The 21,310-nt window shown below is 38.8% G+C and overlaps 1 protein-coding gene across 3 annotated transcripts in view; it reads right to left on the bottom strand.

Moving 5' to 3' along the window:
• ANO6 (anoctamin 6) overlaps positions 1-21,310 on the bottom strand; it is a 196,743-nt gene that overhangs the window by 61,904 nt on the left and 113,529 nt on the right. For all 3 annotated transcript variants that reach the window (XM_030322381.1, XM_030322384.1, XM_030322383.1), the window contains 4 exons: positions 6,958-7,023; positions 5,669-5,956; positions 5,348-5,461; positions 3,227-3,342 (listed from right to left, as the gene is read on the bottom strand). In XM_030322381.1, the coding sequence (XP_030178241.1) occupies positions 3,227-3,342; positions 5,348-5,461; positions 5,669-5,956; positions 6,958-7,023 (584 nt within the window). The remainder of the gene's footprint in view (positions 1-3,226; positions 3,343-5,347; positions 5,462-5,668; positions 5,957-6,957; positions 7,024-21,310) is intronic.

Raw genomic sequence — 21,310 nt, 5'->3', positions numbered from 1 at the left:
CCTCCTCTGCTCATGCTCTTTCTCTCTCTGTCTCAAAAATAAGTAAAACATTAAAAAAATTTCTTGTTTTTAAATCTTGTTTCCTCCAGGTTGCTTTTTTTGGTTTGTTTGGTTTGCTTTTTGGGAAAGAACTCGTTTCCTTTCTGGTAATCCCTGGAGACCATAGATGAAGGTTTAACAGCCTGAATGCTCCAGGGGTTATTAGGGAGAAGCAATGAACAGAGCATGTGGACCAGGGACACAGAATAGTTAAAAAATGTATTTTTCTTAGCAAAATATACTTAAAATAGTGGGGAAATTGTTCTTTTACCAGAAAAACAAAAACAACAACCCCATAAAGAATGATTAAGAACCCATCAAACCCATCACCCTGCCAATGCTACAGGTTTAACGTAAAAGAAAATTAATCTGGGGCACCTGGGTGGCTTAGGTCAGTTAAGCATCGATTCTCCATTTCAGTTCAGGGCATGATCTCATTGTTTGTGGGATTAAGCCCCAGGCTGGGCTTTGCACTGACAGTGTGCAGCCTGCTTGAGATTCTCTCTCTCTTTCTCTCTGTCCCTCCCCCGCTTCTGTGAATGCTCTCGCTTTAAAAATAAACATTAAACAAAAAAAAAGCAAACTAATCTCACATGAATGTCAGCTTCAAATGTTTACACATGTACAATCATCTTCTTTTAAATTTTTATTCTATAGGATACCCAGAGTTGAGAGCAAAGTGCGTCTTCATAATTGTAATCCAGTTAAAAAATGAAGAAGTTCGAGTATGACCAAATGAAATAGCAAAATAAAATCCTTTATGAAATGAATCTAAGCAATGACCATTAACAGCTGCTATCATCACACACAAAAGGAAACAGGATCTTGTATACCTTCTGGCATAAGTATGAAACTCCCACACCAAGTATTCTTGTACCAAGTAAACCGCAATCTGATCAAATTTTTATTTATTTCTTTTTATTTATTTATTTTTAATGTTTATTTATTTTTGAGACAGAGAGAGACTGTCTTAACCGACTTAGCTGTCTTAACTGGCTTAACCGACTGAGCCACCCAGGCGCCCCCAGATCAAACTTTTAAATGAGGCTCAAATTACTTAGCGAAAGCAAATGCACAGAACACAGGAACAAATCCAACGACACCACAAGGGAGAATGAAATCAGCAATATAGAGAATGGAGAACCTCCTCAAGTATAAGAAAATAAGAAAGAAATAGGGGAAACTCATAGATTAGAAGACAATTGAGAGATACATTAATTGCAACATTTGGACCTTGTTTGGATCTCTGATTTAAACTAAAAAAAAAAAAAAAACTGTTTAAAAAAATAGTTTTTGTGACAATCAGGAAAATCTGAACACTGATTATTTGATGACTTTAAATATTCAGGTTGCATTTAAAAGAGACCCTGCCATTTAGAAATAGATACTAATGAAATATAATAATATCTGGGATTTTCTTCAACATGCTTCAATGGAAAGGGATGGGAAGGAGGCAGAGATAAAAATGAAACAAGACTAGCTATGGGTTCACAATTTTAGAGCTGGGGGAGGCATATGCAGTTTTGCTATATTATTATCTCTCCTTTTGTAGATGTTTGAAATTTCCCATAATAAAATGTAAAACAAAGCAAAACAAAAACTATTCAGTGTTTTGAAACTCTCACTTTTAAGGTCAAGTGGTTTTCCCAAGTAGGTGGGTACTGACGTATGGTAGAAAGAATAGGCCCTGGGCCCTAGGCCAACCTGAGGGAAACCAGACTCTCCTCGCTCTCCACATCTGACCCATAACCAAGACCTGTCAACTCTCCCCCTCTAACACATTCCAACTGTGCTCCCAAAAGCTCTTCTCTAGCCACCCTCACAGCTTACCCCCTGGGCTCCCTGCTTCCTGTGGCCCCCGTCATCCATTCTCCACACCATCTTTGCAAAATGTGAATCAGGTAAAATTATTTGAATATCTAAAATATCACAACTGCTTCTCATTGTACTTAATGTCTAAATGCTTTTCCACACTCCTGCTACCCCCTTCTAACCTGTGTCTCATGATTCTCTTTTCTCAAGTAGCACAGGTCTGCAATATCTCCTCAAACTTGCCGATGTCCCTGTGGCTTGGGCCACTGCACAAGCTGCCCCTACTCCTGGAATGACTTCTTCTAAATCCACAAATCTCTGGATCCTTTTCACTATCCATGTGTCCGTTCATGTCACCTGCTCAAACAGAACTTTTTTTCACCCCCTTCCCTTCACCTCATCTCATCACTGTTATTTTCTTCATTGCAATCAGAAATTTTGTTTACTTCCTTATTTTTATTTATTGGTTATTTTTGGTCTATCTCCAGCAGCCTTATCCGAACATCAAAAACTTCCAGAGAGCAGCTGACATTAGTCCTTTGAGAAAAACAAGCGCTGAGCTAGTCATTACACCTTGTTAGATATAGTGAAATAGTTTCTAATGGCAGATACAGGAAAGCCATGAAAACTTGTATACCTCACCATACAATTTAAGCTAAATCTAACATCTACTTCTGTGTAATGAAGAATATGGTGGGTCTTCATTCCCAATTCCTGAGACGTAACCTCTAAAACCTTAGATTTTCCTGGACCGCCTGGGTGGCTCAGTCAGTTGAACGTCTGACTTTAGCTTCCTCTCACAGTTCATGAGTTCGAGCCCCGCGTCAGGCACTGTGCTGACAGCTCGGAGCCTGGAGCCTGCTTTGGATTCTGTGTCTCCCTCTCTCTGCCCCTTTCTCACTCATTCTCTCTCTCTGTCTCTCAAAGATGAATAAATGTTAAAAAGCAAAACAAAACAAAACAAAAAAAACCTTGGATTTTCCCAAGATAGGAATATCTTTGTTATTCATGATGAACCCTTGGGATTACACCTAACAGTTTATGCCAATGAGGTGACTCATGGAGGGCCCCTAGTTTGTGCTAATGGGATTACTCAGGATGCGGGCTGGCCATGCCAGGAAGACCAACCATGTGATTAGAGAGTTGGGGCTTTGAGCCATAGCATATTGGAAGAGGAAGGGGCTGGAGACCGAGCCACATGGGCAGTGATTCAATGAGTCATGCCTACATAATGAAGCTTCAGTACAATCCCTAGGCAATGAAGCTCAGCGGGTGAGCTTCCCCGGTTGGCCATACTCTTTGTATACTGTCATCCTTAGATGCCATTAGAGCAATCCTGAGTCCTCCCACTGGCATGCTCTCTACAACACCTCACCTGATAAGATCCAAGGGCTGCTTTTTGTATATACTTCGAGGATGAGCCCACTCCCTGTACAGAAGGTACCGTTCGTTTGGGCAGCTGAGATCTTCTGACTTATGGCTGAAGTTGCACTATGAAGCAGAAGCAAACAAGGGAACATACAATCACTATGTGTTCACAAATCTGTTTAGTCAATGTGGCACTCAGACTTCACAGGCATTTATTTGAATAAGGGGCACTCACTTACTGGAAGATCATCTAATTTTTAGTGTTTTTCAACCAATGGTATTATTAATCACTTAGGGCCATTTGAAAATGTGGGTGGGGAGGAATGCTTGGTTGTTACAATCCTGGAGAACACCTCAGGTACCTGGTGGGAGACCCAGAGAGGCTTTATGTCCTATAAATGTGCCACTCCTAAACAGTTAAAAATTGGGCTATTCAAATGCCCAAATTGCCACAGTGCAGGAACACCTGATAATCCAGCACCCTCCTTAGATGCCCGGGGGAACCAGGGCCTTAACTAGTTAGTGCCAGGGTCAATTCTAAAACCCCAGCATCTTTGTACCCGCCCCCCCCGAATTCAGCAGTTATTCTGTGACAACACGTAGAATATAAAACACAAAGAACTTTGACATGTTACACACTTAGCTTATTCAAAGAAACAAAGATTCCTGCGTCTACATAAATTCAGTCACTCTTCCAATCTGACTCATTTTCCTTCCTCCTGTACCAGCTAAGCCTTCACATGGGTCCTGACTGCCATTCACTTCCCTTCCAAATACTACAGGAGGCCATTCCTTAGCCTGGATTTGGGATCACTGCACCTAAAAGAAGCTTTTGTGGAAAAGAACTGGGCATGGGCAGATACCAAGTGAATACCATTGAACTCTGGCATCCCTGATTAATATTCATGACAGCTATTTGCAAGTGTCCCCAAAGTTCATGTCATGTTACAATCACTAATTTTTCTGGTTTGAAATTTAAAACACGTGGACTGTCAGGCCGGGCTGCCATGTTGGGTCTCTTAGCCAGGAAGCTCAGAACCTTCTCCACTCAGCTCGCTGTTCTCTATTTACACACGTGTATCATGTGGCTCTTTTGTGTCCTAGTTTATTATCATATACAGTACATTTCAATAATGTCTTCATCCACAAGAACACGTACTACACGGTAGCAATGATCAACCTCACTCTTGGCTTTCTTGGTCTTAGAGATTCAGATAAAATGATCGTGAATGTAACAAGGCAACCGTGCACTATAATATTGTATTTAATTTATTTCAATGACAGAATTTATTTAAAGAGCTTTGATAGAACATCCCTGCATTTATGGAATCATTAAGGGTCTGAAGCAGCCACATTTTAAAATTTTCATTTCATGAACGATGTTATCGGCCAGAGAAGTGCTCTTGAATTTGAGGAGCTGCTGTCATCTCCGAGCGCAGTCCTTAAAAAATGTCAACACTATGCAGTACTGCCATCACGACAAGAACTCTGACAGATGCCTTTTTAAAAGCCTTGTGATATTCCAGGGCACAGCGAGAAGATATTTCAGGGGGAAAACGTCTGTGACAGAAAATGATACACAAGAAGATCTAACACATATTTTGCTTTAAAAGAACTGAATACTTTTCTGGTTGATAATAACATCTGTCAGTAATTAGGAAAGTAGCCAACGCTTACATTGTACTTACTCTACACCAAGGATGGCTGTAACATGTGACATGGATTAATTTCACTAATCCTCATGACAACTAACCCTATTAGGTAGGTATGATTATGATCCCCATTTTACTGATGAGGACACTGAAGAACAGAGACGCTAAATGACTTTTATAAGGTCATCCGGCTAGACAGTGGGAGAGCAAGGCCCAGAGTCCATGCTCTTAACTGTTAAACTGCACTGCTTTCCACGTGAACTATGGGACAGCTATGGTTTCATTCCTTCGTTCATTCACTCATTTAAACCAAGGGCCTTCTCTTTGCCTGGGATTCAGCTGTGAACAAAACACCCTGGTTCCTGCCCTAAATGAGCTTGTAGTCTTGCAATATACTATCTTCATTTTACGGAAGAAGAAACTCAAGCTCAAGAAGATTAGCCCTTCTCTCATTTCATTTTTGCCATTTGACTTACATCATGGAGAGGGAAAGCGGCTTTGTAGATCCCAGAGCTGACAAGTTTGTTAATCCCAAACTTTTTAACATTGTCTCTTACTTGATACTTGATCCGACAGAGGATGAAGTAAACCTAAAAAAAATTCCAAAATAGAATGCATGCTTTATTCTGTGTAACTAACAAACCATTTTTTACTATTGTAACTAGAATCTGTCTTCTTTGGGGGGCGGGGGGCAGTTTTTAAAAACAAAAATAAACCAAGCAAACCAGACCACTAATTATTCAAACAGCATGTTCCAAATCACTCCAAGACAGCAACTGAACTTGGTTTAGACTTACAATGCGGCTTCTGGTGGCTGGATTGAAGAAAGTATCTCTATCTTGAATATAAAAATCATTCATCCGGTTCTTCTCAAATGGGGCAGTGAAAAACTCTTGCTCTGGTTTGATGATACTTTCATCCACTTGGAGGACTTTGGTAAACCAGCTGAAATTACCAAAGGCTGAGGTCCGCGTTTTCAGATCATTGGGTTTCAGAGGCAATTTGATGTGCATTATCTCAGCATACGTACATAACACTTCCCATGGGGCATGTACTTTTACAAATACAAGCTTATCATCCAAAATCTACATTGGAAAAACAAACACACAAACCAGGAAACCAAACAATTGTTTTCATAATTTTAAAACACATGGATTTTTCTTATGTTGCTGGCAGTTAAAACACAGGACACTGGGAAAAGTGGAGATAAAATAAAAACCGTCTTGCCCGCCATCATACATATTTGCCTTAAAGATAATTTCTGGGTTCAAATTATTGAGCAAGTAATTAAACACTCCTTATCATACTCCCCTCATAAAATTACTGTTTTTTAAAGTAGGATCCATGCCAATGTGGGGCTTGAACTCACGACCCTGATATCGAGAGTCAGATGTTCTACCGACTGAGCCATCCAGGTGGTCCCCAAATTACTACTATTTTAAGTAAAGAAAAACAAACTTGTTAATTTGTCCATCATTCCATCCAAATTGGTGACTAAAAAGAAAAACATTAGAATATTCATTGCAGTGTTAGTTTAATGATAATTTAAAAATTTCTAACCTATTATAAGATTCTTCAATGTATTATATATCTGTTAAATATCATATTATGTGTTCATTAGAAAAAGATGTTGATGTAGAAATGCATTTACTACACATTAACAGGAAGAAAAGCAAATTATACAACCATGAAATAATTCCTTTTTGAAAGGGAAAAATGTATACATTTTGGGTAATAAAAGAATTTAGGAGGACCACAAGGTTATTTATGGATGATTAAAATACAAAGGATTTTTATTTTTGCTATTCTTACATTTTCTATTTTTTTTGTAAATGATTGCTTTTTGTATATAAAAGAAGAAAACAATCACTTATACATGCATTCAGTATTACATTCTCTGGCTATTAAAAAAGATGTGCTGACTTTGATCAGAAACAAACACACGTTCTATAACGCAGATTTTAACGGACTCTCTGTCCCAGCCTACAACTAGGGCCTGGCTGGAGTTGCAAGTTTCAAATGCAAAACACACGCAGGTTCCCAAGAGCAAAAGTCAGCCAAAGATTGGGAAGGGTCCAACACTTACCGATCTTGTCGCTTCTAACTGCAGGCCACCACAGATGAGGTTAGATTCATATGCTCTTCTTTTTCTCTGTCAAAAGAAATTGGAAACTATGTTAGGCCCTTTAGTTTTACCAAGGGCAGAAAAAGTCTTTTTTAAGAAAAACAAAACCAGGGGTGCCTGGGTGGCTCAGGTGGTTGAGTGCTGGACTCTTGATTTCAATTCAGGTCATGATCTCAGGGTTCGTGGAACTGAGTCTGGCATCGGATTCTACACTGACAGCGTAGCACCTGGTAGGGATTCTCTCTTTTTCTCTGCCCCTCCCCAGCTTGTGCATGCATGCATGCACTCTCTCTCAAAATAAATTTACAAAGAAGAAAAAAACAAAACCAGTTTGTATCTGAGGAAGAGATATATCTGCTCAAAATGGCACATAAGCAATGAAGGTGCTCTGGCTGTTGGTGATTTGTGGGTATTAGATTCCAAGGTGAAATGCCACGGAGTATACTTAGACTCACTTATCACTCTGGAAGGCCCTGGTTGTCTCCATGGATTTCTGGCTATTTGGGATGCATAAAAGTCTGTGGCTTCAGCACAATTCCAGAAACTTTTTTTTTTTTTTTAACTTATAAGCGTTTTGGCACACAAATGGAGTTTGAGTCCCATTCACTGATGTTATTTACCAGTTAGCCCAGATCTGACATTCTAGACATATCAGACATTCAAATGGTCCAATTTTTGGATATGTATATTTCATCTCTACATGCCTTGAACAAATTCAATAAAATAACACAAACAAATTTGACAAAATTCAAAGGAATGTTTCTCTGCAAGACTGAAATGCACATGAAGATACAGTCCTCTAAATCTACAAAAGTTGGGAACTAATTCATCGATAACAACTCCATCCATGTTACACAGCTATTTGAAAAGATGCAGAATATACTGTATTTGTTGATATTAAATTGTACCTGGCTAGGCTTTTGTCAAGCTGTGTCCTAAGCTGTAAGGAAATCATGCCGAGGTAGAAACTTGTTTAACCTTTTAAAAGAACACTTGTGAGGATGACACAGCTATAGTGCTTCATGAAAGCAGGAAAATGAGTGAAGACGGGGTGAAGCATACAAACCCTGAAAGCAGACTGCCTGTGTTCAAATCCTGGTGCCATTACTTATCAGCTCCTTGACCCTTGGCAGGAAACCAACTCTCTGTGCCTCATTTTCCTCCTCTTTAGAATGGAGAAAAAAACCTCACTCTTCCTTTTGAGGGTCTCATGAGGATTGTATGATTTAAACCACCCAAAACACATATACTAGAATTAACATTTCTAGTCATCACAGAAAGTTAATTGGACCAATGCTCCCACTGAAGACAACTGAAAAAGCTAGATTAAAAAAAAAATAGATATTTCTTAGGGGTGGCTCAGCCGGTTAAGTGTCCAACTTCAGGTCATGATCTCATGGTTTGTGAGTTCGAGCCCCGCGTCAGGCTCTGTGCTGACAGCTCAGAGCCTAGAGCCTGCTTCCGATTCTGAGTCATCCTCTCTCTCTGCCTCTTCCCTGCTCATGCTGTCTCTCTCAGTCTCTTAATAATAAATAAACGTTAAGAAAAAATTTTAAAAATAGACATTTTTTTATTTCAGCAGTTAACAAGATAGGGGAATTAGTGGATCATGGCCTTGGTAATCCAGCAGTCAGGCGACTTTGCCCAGGGAGCACTGTTCACAACTTGCCGATTGTGAAGGGGCAGAGCAGTGGCTGAGCTGCTGTGCTATCAAAGTGCCTAGAACATGGAAAGTGGCTAATAAATAGAAAAGAGAGGGTGCTGTATGACAAAGACCAAAGGTGAAAAAAATATACCTAGTATTTGGCTAAATTTGAGTCCAAATGGAATCCTAACATATTTTGTGGAAGTATGGAAACAGAACATTGCTTTAATTTTTATTTATTTAATAAACGGTTATACAGTACTTACAACATGGCAGAGACCGGTCTAAGGGCTTTCCAAATGTAATACTTTTAATTGCTTGTTACAATTTGAGCGTGCAATGGTCATTTAGAGAAAACCCAGCAAGTGCTACCAACTTCCCTAAATATGAACAAGCGACCTGACCTGCCATATCCCCAGCTTCAACTTGGGAAGCTCCTTCAGACTCATCCTGCTTCTACCTAAGCAGTATTTCTTCAGTCTAGATCCTAACCCACATTTTCATTCTGGCATGGTGGTCCAGTCCTTGTACCTGACTGCACCTTTCTTTACTATTGCTTAAAAGCATTCTTCGATCCTGTAAACAATGTTTAACATAGTGCTTGCCACAGAGTATTTGCTCCATACATGCTTGTTGAAAGAACATATTCAACAAATGCTTCTTAATTCATTCTACAAACACTCCTGAGAGGCATCCTGTAAAGTACTGAAGAGTAAAAGAAGAATCTAAAATAGTTTGCTATAGGGGGACTATAGAGAAACCAGCACCCAGTGACCTACGACCTTCCAATATGGAAGGGCTGAAACATTTCTTCATGTGTTTCATGATACTGTAATGGGCATTTGTTGTTCTTTATGGCCACCCAACATTTCAACTCTCCCCAGAGCCCATGTCCATTAGAGTAGATAAAAACTCAGACACTCTCCTTTCTGGTCTCCTGTGAAGTTCAGCTATTTGCATACGAGCTAGGCCTTGTCCATCAGACCAAGCACTCCAGACTCTCACTCTGAAGCTGGCAACACAAAGAAGCTGGGCCAAGCAGAACTCATCTTGCTGGGTATTGGGAGAGTGAATGCCGGTCCCAGAGAGAACAGAAGTAGAGGTTATGGCAGATCGTGGGCATCATTGCCGGTCAGTGCTGCTCCTGAATACCTGGTTTCCAGGCTTATTTGTCTAACCCTTCAGAAGAACCTGTGAGCTCCCTAACATTCTTCAGAAGAACTCATTGTCTGCTTAAGTTAGAGCTCATTTCTGTTACTTGCCGGCAGAATCCTGACTGATACAGTAACCATAACTAGGGAAAACTTGTTAGCCTAAAACCTAAATCACTGTACAGGGGAGGGGGTGGGTATTCTGAGTAGACCAGACACTCTGACTTCTTCTCCTTCAGGGAAGATGACTCATCCTGAAGCTGTACAAAGGGCAACCCAGACTGTCTCATTAACAGGATCCATGACTGTGTCTTCTGTATCCCTTAGAAGTCAGTCAGGAAAAATTTCAGTTAGAATGTGAAGGCTCAGGCCCAAAGATATTCACTCTTGTAGACAAATGTCTTTCTAGTTAGAAGAGCAGGAGAATCCGTCAAAAGAGGGACTTCCCTGGTGACTAAATGGCTATTTTAATAAGTGCTGGCATTACGAAATCACCTAACTGTGTTAACTGGCGTTCTTACAAATTCACAGTTACCACTACAGTTAGGTCCACTCCTTCCTGGCCCCTACTCATCCACCAGGGAGCTGTTCCAAACTTTCAAGGTAATCCTCACACTCCACACCTAACTCTAGACTTGCACACTCTGCAAGTGACCCTGCCTCCTTCTTTGCAGAGAAAATGGCAGCCACTCACGTGAACCCCTGCTAGTGTCTTCCCTTCTACCTATCAATAGCTAGCTGCCATCTCTCCTGCAGTAACAAGACTACATCCTTTTCCTATCTTCTTTTGAGCTCTCAGCAATATCTTCTCTCTTTCTGTTTATTCTTTCCTCTTCATTGCTCTTACTCCTCAGCCAACAAACACTTTAAACGTTTCCCATCCTTAAGAATATTAAATCCTTCCATGGCCCTACCTACTCTTAGATTACCATCCCTGCCTCTAGAGATGTGTCTTTTAATCTTGAGATCCTCAGCACTTAGAACAGACCTATAAAAAACCTGCAATAAATGCTTGATGAATGAATAAATTGAGTGGATGGTGGATCGATGGCTGCCTATTATACAGGAATGGATTGAGTTGCTACTGACTGTAGCAACTGAGCTCCCCTTTCCTGAGCCCCCGCAAAATGTTCCATGAACTTTTACTTATAATTATTATAGAGTATAACAAAGAAGAGATACAGTTTAATTCTGGAGTGTGCTAGCACAAGATAGCTCAGGGACATCCAGAGTATCAAGTGATTTCCAGATACCTTGGAGTCTGAATTATTAGATGACAAAGGGGGATGGTTTAGAGAACTGGAAATGAACCAACCTCAAAGGAGGGCGGTTCTGTCATCCAACATACCAAACACAAACCACTCCTGTCTTGGTTGTATCAGCTGTATCACCATGACTGTGGTAACATGCTGAACTGCAGAAGACATGTCTCCTCCTCTATGGAATGCCTAAATTGACGCTACAACTCCTTAATGGCTTCATGGGACTCTCTCCTCTCAGATTTTACTCTACCAAATCGCCCCTTTAGCTCCTACCAATTTGGTTTTCCATTTGGAAAATAATGGCATAATGGTTAGATGCAGAGTCAAAATTCAAACCCAGATTCTGTGACATTGGACAAATAACCTAAATCATACCAGTATCAGTGGCTTCATTTCAAAAATTGGACAAGAAATAGCTTTATCCCAGGTTTCTTTAAGGATTGAATATGATCATGAGTAAACAGTCCTCAGCATCATGCTTGACCCATAATAAACCTTATAGACATGTTAGCCATATCCTCTTTTTCTGCCTTTAAATTTGTTCAACTTCCCTTATTTCATTAAATAAATAAAAAATAAATAATAAAACTCTCTTTCCCCTGCAGGCTTTAGAGGTCCATCTCTCTTTTTTAATGCCTAATATCTAAACAAAACTAGTTAACCTCAATCCACTTGGCCTCCACACTGTGTGCACCAGTGACCCCCTAATCCTCCAGTGGGTCGCCAATAACACTGTTATACTGGAACTCCAAGAAATGGACCTTAATGTTGAATTACTCAGCCCTCTTCTTGACTCTCTTGTATTGCTTGGTCATCCTGGTCCTCAGACTACCTTTTCTGATATCTGATGAATGTGAATATGTGTGTAAGAGAATGTGTGTGTGTGTGTGTGTGTGTGTGTGTGTGTGTCCTCTTCACTCTCTGAAAGTTGTGAATACATCTTTACATTTCCTTGCTTTTCCCTCATTTCTGTGTATAATAAGGGAGGTCACTGATAAGAGTATACAGCACATGTGAATATTATAGATGCAGAAAACCTTAGAAATACTTTTCTTCAGTCTCATTTTAATGACTTGGTAATATTCTCTTGGAGAGATGTACTGTAATTTATTTAACAAATCTCAAATTGGTGGATATTTAGGTTGTTCCTAATTTTCACTATTATGAAAATCATTGTAGAACAGTCTTTGTGCATCCATTATTATTTCCTTGGGATAAAGTCCTAGAAGCAGAATTGTTAAATCAAAGAATGCATGCAATTTTAAGTTCTTTAATATGTATTGCCATACTGCCCTCCAGAAAGGTTGTACTAATTTATCCTATTTTAGTTTTTATCTAGTTCTTTACAAAGAACTCCTGAGATATTTACCTGATTTCTCTCAAGATAATTGGTAGACCTTGGAGTTGGTTTATAATGCCCTCTATTTTACCACTCACTATAAATACTTAAACAGCTGAATCAAGGATAGGACATTTTTACTTGCTTAAACATGTTAATCTATCACCTTGGAGTTACTTTAATAAGACAGTTCTTGTTATTTTCCTTTGGCAAGGCAATTCACAAAGAACTAGTGGAATATTTTAAAAATTGATCAAACCAGTTTTCTGGGTTTGTCAGGAAGCTAAAGTAAATTAGCATATGCACAGTATTTGTCAAACAGACACATATCAGGAAAAGACTACTTAAGATTGCTTAAATCTGTTTAATATAAAATCATCATCTTTGCTTCTCCATAGAATTTACACTTAGATAAGCAACAGCATTCTTGACATTTAAAAAAAAATTAAGGTAGCGCTGTCCTCCATGTTAAAATGAAAGAAAGTTAATATTGCATACTGCCTGACATGGCCATTGTTCAATAAATACTTGTTGAAAAAATGAAATATAAGGTCACACAATTTCTAACTAAAAGTGATCTATGTGCCTTGTTGGAAAGCCTTACATATGTGAACCTAAACTATGTGCCATGCTCTATAGTCTACAGTTTGTATTTAGCAGCACAAAATAACCAAACTAGACTCTTTTGGCTCTGAAAAATGCCCAGTCATACTTCAGACTGTGCTATAAATTCTTCTGTCTCTAGGGGAACAAATTCAGCGGCATTGTAACCTGGATCTTTTTTTTTTTTTTTAACCTACTTCTAGTAAAGCCAAAATGACTGTAATCATTGAGGATCTGTGTACATCATGAAAAAGATGGATGTGATTCTATTACTACTGGTGGAGAATGATGCTGGGGGATAAGAACCTCTATTCCACCCCAGAACCTGGAATTTTATTCGTATCTCTTTTGAGAGGTTAATACAGCTGTCAGAGAAATGAAGAATAAAAGCAATCAAAATCACAAAGGACAGACGGGCATAATTAAGGAAGCTTTCTGTCCCTAAGCACCTTAGATTACACATCTCATTTGGCTTAATAAAGTCATTGTGGGGAAGACTGGCTTGTGAATTACACAGCAATAATACTGATTGTAAACACCAATCTACTATTTTCTTTATGTCACCCAGCTTTTTCAGGATAAAAAAAATAGGGGTTGTAATGCCTACAAAGTGAAATTACTGAACACACTGTAATGATAATAAAGCGCAAATCAGTTGGGATTAATGAAACACATGCATAGATTAATTTCACATATTCTTACAGCTTTGTTAGGCAAAGTACTGATGATGCTGTCAGTGTATTTTTCAACTTGCCAATCTTGGTTAAGCCTACAAAGATGAATGAGGAATAAGTTAAAGGTACTTAATTTGTACAAAAAAAATTACCGTCTAATTACTCTAAACGCTATTTATTAGTTATATATCATGTACTCAAGGTTTGGTAAGTGGAATAAATTATTTAATTGGGATTTAATTTAAGTTCACATGTTGGTGATAAAATATTTAATGTGAGTGGACTGATCTGATGAGGAATTTACTCAAGTAGGTAGTGTGTATTCTCTAGGGGACAGAAAAAAGATGAGCATTCTAAATAATAAGCATGGAATGGAAGCGAATATTTAGCTGAAATTCACTTCAAATTTTCTTTATAAATTAACATTTTAGGTGTAATTATAAAAGAAACAAATGCTCTTTGTGGGTAACTTAGAAAACAGAAATTTTTTGAGAAGGGGAAAACTATCATCTAATAACATCTCACTGATGAGATAACTACTGTAACATTTTAGTGCAAGGTTTTCCAAATGTACTTACTTACACAAACAACTTGGAGCACTGGCTTCAAATGCAGATTTTTGGGCTCTTCTCCTGGAGATTCTGACTCAGTAGGTACACAATGCTGTCTGAACAATCTACTTTCAAGGAGCAAAACAAGTGCCTCTTCTCAGACAAAATTAAGAAACACTGCTTTTAAAACACGCCTTCTCTATGTATATACAGCAGCTATTCTTTTGTGATGGTTTAGCCCTTTCAAGCCTAATCCTTATGAAAATTCAGCATAGTTCTTTCTCCCCATCTTATACCTTTTAAAAAGTGAGACACATGTGTATGTTTGGGACAGGGCAAATGACAGCTTCTTCCTTCAAACCTAAGGCCAGATCTCAGAAGGACCAGGCAGGGAAAGGAAAGGATTTTCTGTTCTCCACATCTTTGTGAGATGAAATGGAAGAATCAGGTTTTACTTATTAGGATTTCACGGTCCTTTTTGTTTGTCTGTTCTAAGGACAGTCTGGGCCCAAGGACACTTCCCATTTTGGGAATAAGAAGATTTGGGTTCATTGCTCTTACGCTGAGTACTCAAAAATAAAACCAAACACGCTTATACCAGGCGACACATTTTGTAGCTGTGATGTGAAACTGCTGATTCTAGTTTACTTTATTCCTTTTAACCTACAATCCTAGTATAAGCAAGAAGGGTGTAAAGAAAGGAGATAAAAATATAAAGGGCTCCCTACCTTAGTCTAAAATGCTAACGAGTTGAAGCTAAACCTGATTTTGCTTCCTACAATAGAAGAGAGGACACTTACCAAAAGTTATCTGGGAAGGTAAAACCAGCCAACAATGGTTACCATCATTTCTTCTTAACCTATCCTAAGATGAGCCTCAGGTTTCCAATTCATGGACTATCTGTGGTGAACATGTCACTTCCAGGAATTAATTTATACTGTTCTGATTCTTCATAATCCCCTTCTGCCATCCCTTTGGTTCTTCAATTTGGAGAAGATAGGCCAATGTTAAGTCTAGTCAATCATGGCTTCCCTTTTATGAGGCTCCATGGAATAAATTTCTTTCTGGGAGATTATCAAAACATTATGTTTCTTTTGGACAGTTTTATTTTTATTGTGTTAAGACATTAGACTGTATTATTAATAACATCTCCCATTTTCTTTGGCTACTAGGAAACTCAGAGGCAAATTTATAGCTCAACACTAACTTCTGAACAGGACCTATGGTTACTTAAAAAGTCACTTTATGGGGCGCCTGGGTGGCGCAGTCGGTTAAGCGTCCGACTTCAGCCAGGTCACGATCTCGCGGTCCGGGAGTTCGAGCCCCGCGTCAGGCTCTGGGCTGATGGCTCAGAGCCTGGAGCCTGTTTCCGATTCTGTGTCTCCCTCTCTCTCTGCCCCTCCCCCGTTCATGCTCTGTCTTTCTCTGTCCCAAAAATAAATAAACGTTGAAAAAAAAAATTAAAAAAAAAAAAGTCACTTTATTACTCTGACACCTGGCTTCATTTTATTTTCTTGGACTTTACATTTGTCACTCTGTGTTTCTCATCTAATTACTTTTCATTCTTGATATTATTTCTGTAAGTGACCTCAAATACTTTATAACGAATTATAAATAAACTATGTTAATGTAGTATTAGCATAAGTAAGGAGCTAATGACTGGGAAAAACGTACATTGTGAGCTGAAGTCAATAATAAATGATTTTTGAGTTATCTATACTGTTATCATCTATTGGCCACAAATGACCATATATTTAATGCACATAAGACTTAAGGAGGAGTCAAGCCATGTGATCCCTCAATAGATACAAAAGAAAGCATTTGATAAAATTGAAAATCCAGTTATAAAACTCCTAGCAATCTAGGACTCGAAGGTGACTCCTTTAACTTTTTTGAAGGAAAACTGCCAAAATTTGATAGCAGTTGTGATATTTAATGGGGAAACTTTAGAAACATTCCCATTAAAATCAGGAACCCTATAATAGCGACTACTATGTGTTCCTGGTTTTATTCAAGAGGTCTTAGCCATTGCACCTAGACAAGGAAAGGAAAGAAGTATAAAGATGGCAAAGGTAGAGCAAAACTCTCATCATTCATAGATAATGTGGTCTTTTTCTGAGAACACTTAAAAGATCCATTGCAAGTTGTTAGAACTAAAAAGAGTTTACCAAGGTTTCTTGGTAGAACTTAGGAAAACCAATGGACTTTATACACAATAAATCACAAACCACAATTTAAAGTGCTTCTGACAATATCAACAAAATTTTAAAATAAAAATAGTTAAGGAGTGCCTGGGTGGTTCAGTAGGTTAAGCGTCTGACTTCAGCACAGGTCATGATCTCATGGTTCGTGGGTTTGAGCCCCGCATCAGGCTTTGTGCTGACAGCTCAGAGCCTGGAGCCTGCTTCAGATTCTGGGTCTCCCTCTCTCTCTGCCCCTCTCCCACTCATCCTCTGTCTGCAAAAATAAACATTAAATTTTTTTTAAAAAAGAATAGTAAAAATGTACAAGATCAGGGAAAGATAAATACCATACGATTTCATTCATATGTGGAACTTAAAAAACAAAACAAATGATCATAGGGGCAAAAAGAGAGAGACAAACCAAGAAACAGACTCTTAACTACAGAGAACAAACTGATGGTTACCAGAGGGGAGGAGAGTGGGATGGGTTAAATAGGTGATGGGGATTAAGGATTATAATTATTGTGATGAGCACCAGGTGTGGTATCTAAGTCTTGAATCACTAAATTGTACACCTGAAATTAAAAAAAAACAAATGGACAAGATCTTCATGGACACTGTTATAAAAGTTTACTAAAAAATATAAGACCTCAGGGGTGCCTGGGTGGCTCAGTCGGTTAAGCGTCCGACTTCAGCTCAGGTCATGATCTCACAGTTTGTGACTTTGAGCTCTGCGTCGGGCTCTGACAGCTCAGAGCCTGGAGCCTGCTTCAGATTCTGTGTCTCCCACTCTCTCTCTCTGCTCCTCTCCAGCTAATGTTCTGTCTCTCTCTCTCAAAAATAAATAAACATTAAAAAAAAAAACTTAAAAAAATGTATAAAACCTCAGTAAATGGAGAGATATAATGTGTTCACTGTAGTAGAACTTTTTGATGAACTTTGAAACATGTCCAAAGAGATCTCTTCCGGCTTCTAGGCAAACATTTCCAGCCTCATGATAACTCATCTAAAACAATGGATAACAGTTTTAAAAAGATCACAGGATCTGGAACCAATTAGTTAGCTGTCTCACATTATTTTAAAGTTTGGATACAATTTAGTTCGATTGTTCATTTCTCAAAAACCTCACATTCTATGGTGTCCACCAGCCAGATTCTTCTGCTGCATACTAAAGAATTCTTAAAGTCAGATATGAAATACAAATTTACATTTCCATACAAAAATTCTCATCTAACTTCAAGGAAATGAATTTTCTGTTAACTTTTAGGAATGGCTTGTGCAGATAAAAAATTAAATGAATAAAACACTTAGTCAGGATTGCTTATATGGTCTTTATGCTACCTAGACCCCTCCACCCTCTTTACCATCCCCCGAATTCTACCTTTACTTGGTCATAAACTCGTATGTTGGAAGGGAGGTCAAGGGTCATACGAAACACAATTCAAAATAGATCGATTCTGCCACTTGTTCGCAGTTCTAGCAAAAGGAAGTGGAAGAAGCATTGCTAACAAAACTAAGCAGAAGGGGTTGGAGAAAAATACAGAAACTTGTTTTATTTAGGACATCTCTGCTCTTCATAATGTACATGGAACATATTTAGATATCACTAATCATGTACTATGCCACACACTGCTGGCTACCTACTGAACAGTCAGTCACTTCCCCCTTCTTCACTGCTAAGAAAAGCCTGATGGTTTTCCAGGTATTGGGTGATCAGGCAATTTAAAAGATGAAAGGCTAGGGGCGCCTGGGTGGCTCAGTAGGTTGAGCGTCCAACTTCAGCTCAGGTCATGATCTCACAGTCTGTGGGTTCGAGCCCCGCGTCAGGCTCTGTGCTGACAGCTCAGAGCCTGGAGCCTGTTTCCAATCCTGTGTCTCCCTCTCTCTCTGCCCCTCCCCCAGTCTCACTTTGTCTCACTCTGTCTCTCAAAAGTAAATAAATATTTAAAAATAAATAATAAATAAATAAATAAAAGATGAAAGGCTAATCTTCACGTGTCTGTGGTAATGATGGGAAGTAGTAATTCCATTGTCTTGCCAACAAGAAGTTTTGGAACAGACTGTGACAGACCATGAACTGTGAAGGCAAGTCTGCTTAGGGCCCTTCTAGGGGAGCTTTCTTCCCCCTTAAAAAAGGGCATTCCCTCTTCTCACCTCCAGATGCCTTGAGTACAAGAGCCATCTTGTAACCAAGTGAAGTCAGTTTAAGAACACAAACATAATGAGGCTGGCAGGGCAAAGGATGTTATGAGTTCAATTCCTGACGACCTCTTTAAGTCAATAAATTATCCAACCCAGAAATGGTTTTACCTCTAGGCTACATTTTTTTTTTTTAAGAGAGAGAACACACATGCACATGGGGAATGGGCAGAGGGAGAGGGAGAGAGAGAATCCTAAGTGGGCTCCATGCTCTGTCTTAAAGCCCGACTTGGGCCTTGATTTCACAACAGTGAGATCATGACCTGAGCTGAAATCAAGATTCAGATGCTTAACTGACTGAGCTGCCCAGGTGCCCAGATGCTTTTATGGAGGGCTATTTCTTAAGTGAGAAAATTATTTCCTTTAGCATTTAAGACATTTTGAGTTCTTGCAGAAAAACAAAAAACAAAAACAAAAACCCTTCAAACTGATTCAGTGCCCAGGATAGTGTAGGCTAAATGGGCATGCATTATTGAAACAACTTATAATCATTCCCCATGCCTAAATGATTAACACTTTTTATCTTATTTAAAAATATTTTTAATGTTTATTTATTTTTGATAGAGAGACAGAGACAGAGTGCAAGCAGGAAAGAGATGGTAGAAAGAGAGACACAGAATCTGAAGCAGGATCCAGGCTCTGAGCTGTCAGAGCAGAGCCCTACATGGGGCTCGAACTCACAAACCATGAGATCATGACCTGAGCCAAAGTCAGGCGCTTAACCCACTGAGCCACCCAAGGTACCCTGATTTGTACTTTTTTAAAGGAAGGTGTGAAGTTCCTGAGGTATTTTCACTAATATAAAGGGACAAAGTGACATGCTATTTGGAGATTTAGCTAGAAAAAATATTTTCTCTTCTGCTCATGGGAAGATGTAGCCTTTTACTCCTCTATGTTTTGTGGCCCTATCACTTCTTTCTCCATTTCTAGAAAAGTATTTAACAATACTCTTTAGATCAGCCACTGACAAAGTCAACCTTGGTGTTGCTTTAGGAAATCAGTATGATTTACACATAATTTTTTTTTTCTCTCAAAGAAAACAGGATTTTCGAATTGCCTTTCCTTGGTGGAGTCCTAAATCCTGAATAAGGCCTGACAGAGGGTATGATGGAACTCACAAATGTGTTTCTGATTAATAAAAATGTGATTCCAAAGCTGAGCTTTAAATTCTGGTGGAGTCTAAGGAATATGTACAAACACGGTCTCAAAGCACTTCAAAGCACGGGTTAGAAAAACCAACATCATGGTACATCTATCCATGAGTTCAGAGACTGCCAAATTAATGACTTTTTTTTCTCCTGATTTATGAGAGTTACCCTGGGACCTGTTTCTGGGTAAAGCAAATGCAGCACTTATTAATAATGTAAGCAGCTCTAGGGCCCCTTCACCATGGCAGTGAAGCTCTTGTCTAAAACCAGAACTGTTTCCTTTACACTTTAATGGATTAGATTTGTTTAACTTACTTTACATAGTGCTTAGTGCAGTTCCACTGGCATAGGGGTGCTTAATGAATATTTGATGACGGTGACTATGACTGCACAGAATATATCTTAGTGTCCACAGGAAAATGATAAAACACTCTAAGCTACATTCCTCTAGTGATGAAATCATATAATAACAAAAGAGGAGTCATGCCTTTCATGCTAGCACACTGTTTTAAGAAAGCCACAAATAAGAGTAAGGGCATAGGAATTACTATTGTCTAATATGATTTAATATGTGCTAACAATTTATATCACATTTCTACATAATATTTTACTTAATCCTTACCATAAGCCTATGGACTAGGTATTGGAATTCCCATTCCCTGAATCTAAGATGCCATTAGTGTGTGATGAACCAATATTTTACATATCCATAAGAAAAATTCAGCCAATGAAATTATGATATGCCATTTGTAAGACATACCCTGATTTGAAAGATGTCAAAATGTAAAAATAATATGCATCTCAAAAATGATAATGAAATATGATACTGACCAGAAAATTCATTCAAGTCATATAGCCAGTTAATAGGTATGGCCAAGACTAGCCTGCTGTCCACCAAAGATTCATGTTCCACTTCTACAATGTGGAGTTCCTACAGAGAAATGGCTGTCCAGCCAGAAAATACATTTTCCATTTTCCAGAGTTCGGACCAATAGAATGTAGCAAAATTGACGTCATTTCCAGGCCAAAGTGGTAACGAAGCACATCCTCTCCATCCTCTCTCTTAAATTATTATTTATGTTGATTCCTAGGATGATTTTAGAAACTACCTGTTGAATATGGCAAAGCTTCTGTGTCAGCCTGGGTCCCTGAATGACTGCAAGGGACCTAGCCTTACCCGTACCCCTACACCCATATTGCCAAACAGGGATGCTACCTCTGATTTGACATGAGAAATAAGTAAACGTCTATTATGTTAAGACATTGTAATTCAGAACTAGTTTATCATATCAGCTAGAATTACTCCAAATAACTGGAGTGGCAGAATTAGAATGTGAATGTTAAGTGCCAGTGCCTGCGTTTACTCTGTGATACCATGTGAATGCAAAACACGAAACTTACCCCTTCCAAAATAAACACACGAAACAGGCATGATTGCTTCGTTTTAAGCAGGTTTCATCAGCTGGTTTGAAATAATGAGCAGAAATCAATAGATTTAAGAATGATGTATTTCAGAGAGAAAGTCCAGAGAGAATAATTTAAGCTGTGTATATGAATAG

Source organism: Lynx canadensis, chromosome B4, assembly GCF_007474595.2.
Source record: "Lynx canadensis isolate LIC74 chromosome B4, mLynCan4.pri.v2, whole genome shotgun sequence".
Lineage (NCBI taxonomy): Eukaryota > Metazoa > Chordata > Mammalia > Carnivora > Felidae > Lynx > Lynx canadensis.
This window is presented reverse-complemented; position numbering and strand designations above follow the sequence as displayed.